Source organism: Neophocaena asiaeorientalis, unplaced genomic scaffold (genome assembly GCF_003031525.2).
Source record: "Neophocaena asiaeorientalis asiaeorientalis breed wild unplaced genomic scaffold, Neophocaena_asiaeorientalis_V1.1 scaffold43, whole genome shotgun sequence".
Classification (NCBI taxonomy): domain Eukaryota; kingdom Metazoa; phylum Chordata; class Mammalia; order Artiodactyla; family Phocoenidae; genus Neophocaena; species Neophocaena asiaeorientalis.
The window spans coordinates 462,783-470,786 of NW_020173674.1; the positions used below are offsets into that span (position 1 = coordinate 462,783).

Here is an 8,004-nt window from a genome sequence, read left to right on the forward strand (position 1 = left end):
AGCCTGGCACCTGAGGCTGGACCACAGATATGCCGCCGACTTTGAATTGGGGCCTAATTGCACATATGCCTTGCGACGAATCGGATTTTTTTTACTAATCGGAGCGGGGATTAATCACAGATTTCCAATTTTATGTAAAATTCTGCTCAGCGCATTAAAGGTGTCACTTTTCGTTCCGTGTGTGCGTCCTTTCTCCGCTGGCTGCAGCCTGGCCCGATGGAGGCGGGGTTGGGTCAAGAGCCCCCTGGGGGCCTCCAGGCAGGGGTGACAGCCCCTCACCTGCTTCTGGGAGCCTGGACACACAAGGCAGGGACTGCCTGAGCACTTCCTCTGTGTCTGGAGCCAGACGGCCCCGGGGCTTGTAGGCTGTGCTTGCAGAGTTGGGTGGGAGGGTGCCAGGGGCCCGCTGGAGCTGTGCGGGGGCCGAGCCCGCAGAGAGGAGCCTCTGCGTCAGAGCTTCCGGCTGTCCGGACCTGTTGGCACGGCCCCCATGCCTCTGAGCCTCTCCTCGCCGCCCTGGGGCGGAGGCACAGGTGGGGCGATGGCGCCACCTTGTGGGGACAGCGTAGCGTGCGCTGAGCAGGGCTTCCAAACCTCAAACCCCGAGCAGAGGCAGGGCACAGCTTGTGAAGAGACACTTTACTTGCACCCTCTGGATTTTTCTGGGAAGGGGTTGGTGGGGGGCGGTGATGGGTGGTCCACAGGGGAGCCCCTTCCTCTACCCTGGGACCAGCCTCTGTTCTTGGAACAGCGAAGCTGGGGGTGGGGGGGGACACAGGGTCTGGGTGAGACTGCCTGGGAGCACGAGGTAGGTGGAAGGGGCCCCGACGGACCCTCCAGGCCTGCGCCAGTGGAGCCAGGTGTCAGGACAGTCCTGTGGGACGCTGCCCTGGGTCTGGCTGAGGGTCAACGGGGAGACCCTGTGCCCCCCACTCCCGCCCTGGGGGCACCTGCTGGGCTGGGCTTGTTCCCCACGGCTCCCTGCAAGTGAGTGGGGCTCCTGGAACCCCCGTCTGCTGGGGTTGGAGCAGGTAGCTGGGACTTGCGGTTCTGCAGCTGCCACCCTCCCCAAACGCAGGGGCACTGCTGAGCAGGCAGGGCTCCGGGGACAGGTGCCACCCTGAGCCACACCCCTCGGGCCACCTAGCCTGCCCAGGCCGCCCCACCCATCCTGGTGCTGAGGGGGTGGCCTTGGGTTGGGTGCCATAGCACAGGGACCTGCTGAGGTGGGCAGGGCTTCTCGCCCCCAGCCCCCCAGCTGCCTGGCCAGGTTGGGTCAGGGGGCTAAGGCTTCCTGCAGCCCCCTCCCCCTGAGCTGATCAAAGGGCTGTGTCCTAGGAGGACGTGGAGGTCTCAGCTCCCCATCTTGCCTGGCCTGGGGCCTCAGGATGGAGACCGTGGATGCCAGTGACAGACATGAAGCCCACCTGCTCACGGGTACAACCCTGTGCAGCCAGCACCCTAGAAGATGCTCGTCCCCCGATCTGCCCCCGTTCCCAGCCACAAATGACCGATCCACACTGAGGTTTTGGATTTTTCGTATCTGTCTGGTTTCCTTTGCTGAGCACGTTTCCAAGGCTCCACCGCATGGACGTTAATATTGTCCAGCAGTAAGAATGCTCCTTTCATGGAAGCTACAGCTTACCGCGAAAAACACCACAGATGTTCACGCACTGTTTTTGTGGAGTTGTAGGTCTTTCTTGGATAAACCTCAGGGTCTATTTTAAACACCCCGGGAATGTGGGGAACCCCCGGGGGCACAGGCACCCGCACCCACCCAGTGGCCACCCCAGTGCCCTGGACCTGGCATACCCAGGACCAGCCAGTGGGGCAGACTCAGAAAGCATCAGCGACCAGGGAGCAGGGCTGTGGAGGGGCCCCCGCAGAGCCCGCCTGGGTCTTGGTCTGCACAGTCAGAAGGCGTCATCATTTGAAAAAAGCTTTTTGTCCAGAGACGTCCATGACTCCGTGATGTGGCGACTGCAAACACGGGATGAACGATGGGGCTGCCCAGGCCCCATGTGTGCACAGAACAGGCCAGCAGGTGGCAGGGGCCCTCACACTGGGAGATGCCGGACAGAAAGGAGCACGTGGGAGCATCGCCTCCGACTCGGGCACCCTGCTTCCTCCTCCTTTGTTCGGAGGGATTGGATGCGGCAGAGCTATTCAGGCTGAGACAAGGATGGTGACACACACGGGGCCAGAGCGGCTCCAGGAGGCCCCAGCCAAGGGCCACAGGCCAGGACAGGTGCCCTGGGGAAGCTGGAGAGCCACCAGGCTGCACTGGGACTCGGCTGGCTGGACAGCCACCTGGCATCCCCAGGACTGTCCGCCGCCCCTGCCAACCCAGCCCAGCCAGCCCCACTCAAGGCCTCCTTCCAAGTGGAACTCGGCTCCATCAGGTCCACCTTGAAACAGGCAGAGCAGCTGCAAAACCAGGCTCGGCCGTCAGGACCCGAGGCCACCTGGGCAGGGCCGTGTGTTGTATCCACAATTAAAAGTGTTTCTCAACGTCAGAAGGGACGTGGTGACACTGCCACATCCACCCCAAGGTCCATCCTGGCCTTAACACGGGGTCGCCATCACATTTGAAACTGTGCACTGGGCAAGGGTTAGGGTGAGAGCAGGTCCTTCAGCAGCAGCCAGCGGGCCCCTCCCCACCCAGCCCCCAGCAACGCCCAAAGGCCTGGGGAGACCGCAGGGAGGCCTGGGAGGAGCCTCAGCACAGAAGCGGGACCCTGGAATCCCAGCCGGCAGCCACCCAGCTTCCAGGAAGGCTCAGCCTCTGCCCCCCCCCCACCACCGCCAGGGTGAACAGGGACGGGCAGAGGAGCCAAGACCCCAGCCCGGACCCCACAGCTGACCCTCTGCGGGGCACTCAGAATGCTCCAGGGCCACCCGGCCGCCAGCGGGCCCTCGGCACTCCCCACCCCTCCCTGAGGAGACTCTGCAGGGTGGGGGGGCTCAGCCCCTCCCCCAGAGCCTTCACCCCTCAGGGAGGATCCTCAGAGCCCCCAGCAAGCCAGGATGGGGTGTCGTGAAGACGGGGTTCCCGGAAGCCTGAGAGTCCAGCTGCCTCTGGGGACACCCGGGACATCTGGAGGTGGTGGCATCCGCTGGCGGGCTCAGTTCGGGGCCACCTCACTTCCTGCGGGACGGAGGCCAGGTCAAGGCAAAGAGGCCAGTCACAAGCCAGCATCCCACCGCCACCCAGGCCAAGGCCCCTCACCGGCTGCCGCAGAGGAAGAGCAGGTTCTGCACGGCCGGGACGGTGGAGCTGGCGTTCTGGCCAGTGACCAGGTGGCGGTCCAGCACCACGTGCACGGCGTCAGGCTCGCTGGCTGCAGGAGACCCCCGGGGGCCCAGGCCTCAGGCCACGTGCTGGGCCAGCTCCCGAGACCCTCCCGCACCTGCCCTCCCGGGCCGGGGACTCGTGGTCAAGGGCTGGCCCCCGAGGTCCTTTGGACACTCAGCCCCTGCAGGCGGGCCTGGCCAGGGCCCCCACTCACCACTGAAGCAGGCCCCCGCGTCCTTCACGAAGTCCTCCACGACCAGGGGCAGGTGGGCGAAGCCGGGCGCCCGGACGAGCTCGTACACGGAAGGCTGCGGGGAAAGGGCACCCAGGCTCAGGGGGCCACGCCCGCCACGTGGGGGCTGCTGAGGGTGGAGGGGCCCGCAGCAGGGGTCGGGGCTGAGGCTCTCCCGCCGTGGGGTGGCCTGAGGTGACAAGGCCACCGTAGGGCGGGAGCTGCCTGTCACCACCTCGCCCAGCATCGGGGCACACGGGTGACCAGAATGAGCCAGGCAGGTGGCCTCAGGGCAGAGCCCTTCAACGAGCAGAAGGGCTGGGGGTCGAGCACAGAGCCACGCGAGGGGTGGTGACCGAGGTCCCCCAGGGAGGAGAGCCCCTGGCCCTCTCCTCCTGTCCTCTCCCAGCCACCGGCCAGGCCGGCCCCGTGCAGCCCCCACACCTAGGCCTCAGTCCTCGCCCGGCAGATCCCCCCAGACCTGCCCCAGGACGCGGACTCTGGCTCCACGTCCAGCCAGGCCCTCTGCCCAAGTGGCGGCACCGCTTCCTGGACCCGAAAGGAGTGACATACTCAACAGGCATGAAACAAGGCCCCGAAGGGCCCCTGCTCCCCACCCCTGCCCCACGCTGGTAACCAAGAGCCCCAGCTGGGCAATGACTGCTGCCCCCACCGGAGGGGACCCTGGGCCCCCCAGCAGGCCCCCAGCCAGTCCCCCTGCTCTCGGATGCGTTTGCACATCTTCCAGCCCAGCACCCCTGCAGCACTCACCCCCGTGACGCTGTAGCCTTGGAACACCCAGGACCTGTCCTCATTGGTGGCACAGCAGAGGGCGGCAACGCCGTGGCCCACAGCACAGATGGGCTCTGGAAGCAGGGCCAAGGCCAGAGTGAGGCACTGGAAGCCGCCCAGGCCCCTGCCAACATTTCCACTTCCCTGGCTCCCCTCCCCAGATACAACTCAGAACTAGGATTTGTTTAGAACCCAGATCCCCTCAAGTCGTTCCCGTGGCCAAGAAACAGGTACAACAAGGAGGAAGTCGGGTGCCAGGCCACCTGTCACACCGGAGCGCCACCACCCTCTGCCCCGCAGAACCACCCGCCTGGCTCCAGGCCCCGACCTGGCCTCTAGGCACCGCGGGGCAGCCCGCCTGGGAGACCCCCCCTCTGAATGCGGCGGGGGGAGGCTCCCGGCCCTCCTCTTGCCCCGCAGGCCCCTGGCTCCAAGGCTCCCTCTCAGGGCAGCCTGGCATGAGTGCGTTCCCACGGCTGAGGCGGCCCAGACAATCACTGCCTGGGGACAGGAGGCCCCGTTCCCACCAGCAGAGGACACGCCCTAACGAGCGTCCCAGCCCCATCGCAGCCACTGGCCCATCACCGCCAATGCCAGGCCAGGGCAGCGCGCCATGTCTCCACAGAACAGAAGTCCTGCCAGCCTCCGAGCCCAAACCCCACCGGGAACAAAGCCAGCATCCTGCCTGCCCATCTGCGGGGGGTAAGCATCCCCAGCCATGAGCCCCCGAGGGAGCCAGGCAGAGGGACCACAAGGGCAGCGGCCTGATGGGCACAAAGTCGGGGAAGGGGGGATGGGGAAGGGAATGCCCCCCCGAATGTGTGTGTGTGTGTGTGTGTGTGTGTGTGTGTGTGTACACATGCCGTCTAAACTTGTCCGCTCACTGGTCAGAATCATGGCTCTTCACACCTGCCCTATCTGGCTCCTGAAATGACCGGGCATCTCCAGCAACAAAACCTGAACCCCGCAGTCCATGGCCATCACCTCCCACGCCCCTCACTGGGCATCTCCCCGCCTCTCCTCCCTGTTGGTGGAGCCCCATTTCCCACGAATCTGCATACACACCCCAACCCCAGTCCTGGGGGCCACCTACTGCTGTCGGAGCGGAAGTGCTGCAGGATGCGAGCCAGGGACCCGCTGCTGGCCAGGTCAGCCAGGGCCCCAGGACAGCTGGGAATCAGGAGGGCGTGGTACCGGGCACCTGGCGGGAGACCACAGCCCAGTCAGTCACAGACAGCGAGGTCGCCAGCTGGGACCAGGCCCTACACGGCCACCAGCCCAGCTCCTCTCTGCTCCTGCCAGCCACTGTGTCACAAGGATTGTGTCACTTACCCCCACGTGGGCTAGGGCTCCCGAGGCTCACAAACCACCTCTGTGTGCCTGCCAACTCCCTCCCCCAGACCGAGCTGGAGAACTCTGGCCACAGGACGCAGGACTGGACACGGCCCCGGATGGCCACAGTGCTTCGTGACAAGCCCCTGGATGCTCCAGGAACAGAGTGAGCGAGCACTTTGGGGCCATGACCCCAGCTGGAACCACCCCCCACCCAGACCCCCCAGGCCCCGCACCGTCGATGGACTCGAGCTTGGCGGGGCTGGCGTAGGCCTTGAGGCGGAAGTCCTGCACCCAGCGCGCGTTGCTCTCGTTCACGTCCACGAAGTCCATGGTCTTCCCCTGCAGGAGCCCAGCATGAGACGCCCCCGCTATTGGCTCAAGAAAATGCTGACAAGGGCTGGGACTGACAGCAGTGCCTCGGGACAAAGGCACCCGACCACTCAGCCCCTCGGCAAGCCTCGCCACACCCAACCCCCTCCTGCCCCTGAGTGGCCTCAGTCTCCTGCCTATGAAGTGGAAGCAAGTGTCCCACCCACCTCAGGGGTGACCCTTGGTGCAGTGAGAAACACCTGATGGGTCACTTCTGTGACCCTGAGTTCCACACCATCGAGGGCCGAGAAGTCCTCCCAATGGTAGGTCTGTGCCACCCTCACTCACACGTGACCAAAGGTCTCAGAAAATGGGGAACAGAACTAGCTGGTGCCACCGGGGTCCCGGGCCCTCAGCCCAAGCTGGCTCCCGGCTCCTCCCAGGGGGTGGAACACTGTCCTGGAGAAGAGGGTGGCTGGACTTACCCCGGGGGTGGCCACCTGCAGATTGAAGGCGGCGCTGGCCAGTGTGAAGCAGTGGAGGAAGGACTGGGCTGACACGCCTGCGAGGAGATGCAGCCCGGTGGGTGCAGGGCTCCTCCCGGCCCCGGACCACCCTGGGGAGCAGCCCCACACATCTCACCCTGGGGCTCACCCCTCCCATGGCTGAGGTAGCAGCCCTAGCCCCCCTGGCCCCCCCGAGGGGGGCTGTCTCCCCAGCCTGACCACTAAAGGCCTTTCCAGAAGGCAAACCCGTGCATGAGGTTCCCTGACACTCTGCTTGTCTACGCACCGAACCACAGGGGCTGAGCACCAGCCCCACCCCTGATCGCAGCCACAGAGGAGCGGCAGTGAGCGAGGCCTGTGGCCGTGGAGGTGGGCCGCAGCACGTGTCCACAGGAAGCGCGGTGCACAGGCCGGGGAGACGCTGGCTCCTTTCCTCACCGAGCTCGCGGATCCCGCCTACCGCCCCGGCCCCGGGGCTGCGTGCAGCCTCTTCTGTGCATGCCCAGTCCGAAGGCTCCCGGCCGCTGGGAGCTGAGGCCCCCCCCACCAGAGACGCCTGCTTCTAAAGGGACTCGATCTGCGTCCCTCCACCTTTATTTAGTCGAGGGACCCAATCCCGAAACCTCGCCTTCACCTTTATTCACTCTTACAAATTAATACACATTCATCGTAAAGAGTCCACAGATTGGGCAAAGACGGTCTCCCCAGTTCTGCCCAGTTCCTCCAGCCCTCCCACCCCCACCTGCTCCACCCCAGGGTCCCCTGAAGGGACTCTGGAGGGCCTGCTCGTCCTGCCCACGGAGCGCAGGAGCCTTGTGAGAGCCGTGCCCCCCACCCCATGTCCTCAACATCCCTTCCCCGTGGCACAGCCAAGCCAGTGCGACCCCTCCTCACCCTTACTGCACTCCGACCAGCCACCTACGTCTTCAGGACTGAACCCCACTCTCGATGGCTCACCCTTGAACTCCCCATGCGGGGGGGGGGACGTCCCTCAGTTCCTCCATCCTTCATTCTGGGGACAGCTCAGGGGCCCTGGGGCTCAGCACACTGTGATCCCATGACCCGCAGTCCTCACTCCCTCGCCCACTTGGGCAGCTACAGAAGTCAAGGCGGCAACAGACTCCAGAGTCGGACCCTGGGTCCCAACCCTGGTTCTCCACCTCCCGCCATTCGACCTTGGGCTCATCACTCCTCTGCGATGCAGGCAGCAAGGGGAGCACCCAGGAAGTGCGCCAGCCACCCTCACCGGCTCGTTCCTCCCCTGCTGCCCCTGAGCACCCGGGGGCCTTGGGCGAGAACCGGGCCCCACCAGCCACGGCGCCCGCGAGCCCACCGGACTCGTCCCTTCCCCACCCTCGTCCTCCGGGCCGTGTGCCGGGCCGGCGGGCAGCGGGGAGGGTGCGGGGAGGAGACACCACTGCCCTCGCCGCCCCGCCTCCCCGGCTCCCCCAGAGCGGCGGCCAGGCGGACTGACCAGACCCGCGGCGGGCCGCCATCCCCGGTCCTCGCCTCCACAGAACCCCGGCCCGGGCGGA

At 65.8% G+C, this 8,004-nt stretch overlaps 1 protein-coding gene across 2 annotated transcripts; it reads right to left on the minus strand.

Moving 5' to 3' along the window:
• Positions 1-6: 6 nt before the first annotated feature.
• Positions 7-6,883, minus strand: GATD1 (glutamine amidotransferase class 1 domain containing 1). 2 transcript variants are annotated; one of them, XM_024749326.1, is made up of 8 exons: positions 6,756-6,876; positions 6,449-6,525; positions 5,888-5,993; positions 5,413-5,520; positions 4,299-4,393; positions 3,510-3,603; positions 3,230-3,341; positions 7-3,148 (listed from the first exon to the last, which is right to left on the minus strand). In XM_024749326.1, exons 3-8 carry the CDS (start codon positions 5,982-5,984, stop codon positions 3,142-3,144), a joined length of 513 nt encoding a protein of 170 aa, XP_024605094.1. In that variant the 5' UTR covers positions 5,985-5,993; positions 6,449-6,525; positions 6,756-6,876; the 3' UTR covers positions 7-3,141. The 2 variants fall into 2 exon arrangements, with proteins under 2 accessions (XP_024605094.1, XP_024605095.1); XM_024749327.1 differs by lacking the exon at positions 7-3,148 and having other exon boundaries at positions 3,226-3,341; positions 6,756-6,883.
• Positions 6,884-8,004: the final 1,121 nt, after the last annotated feature.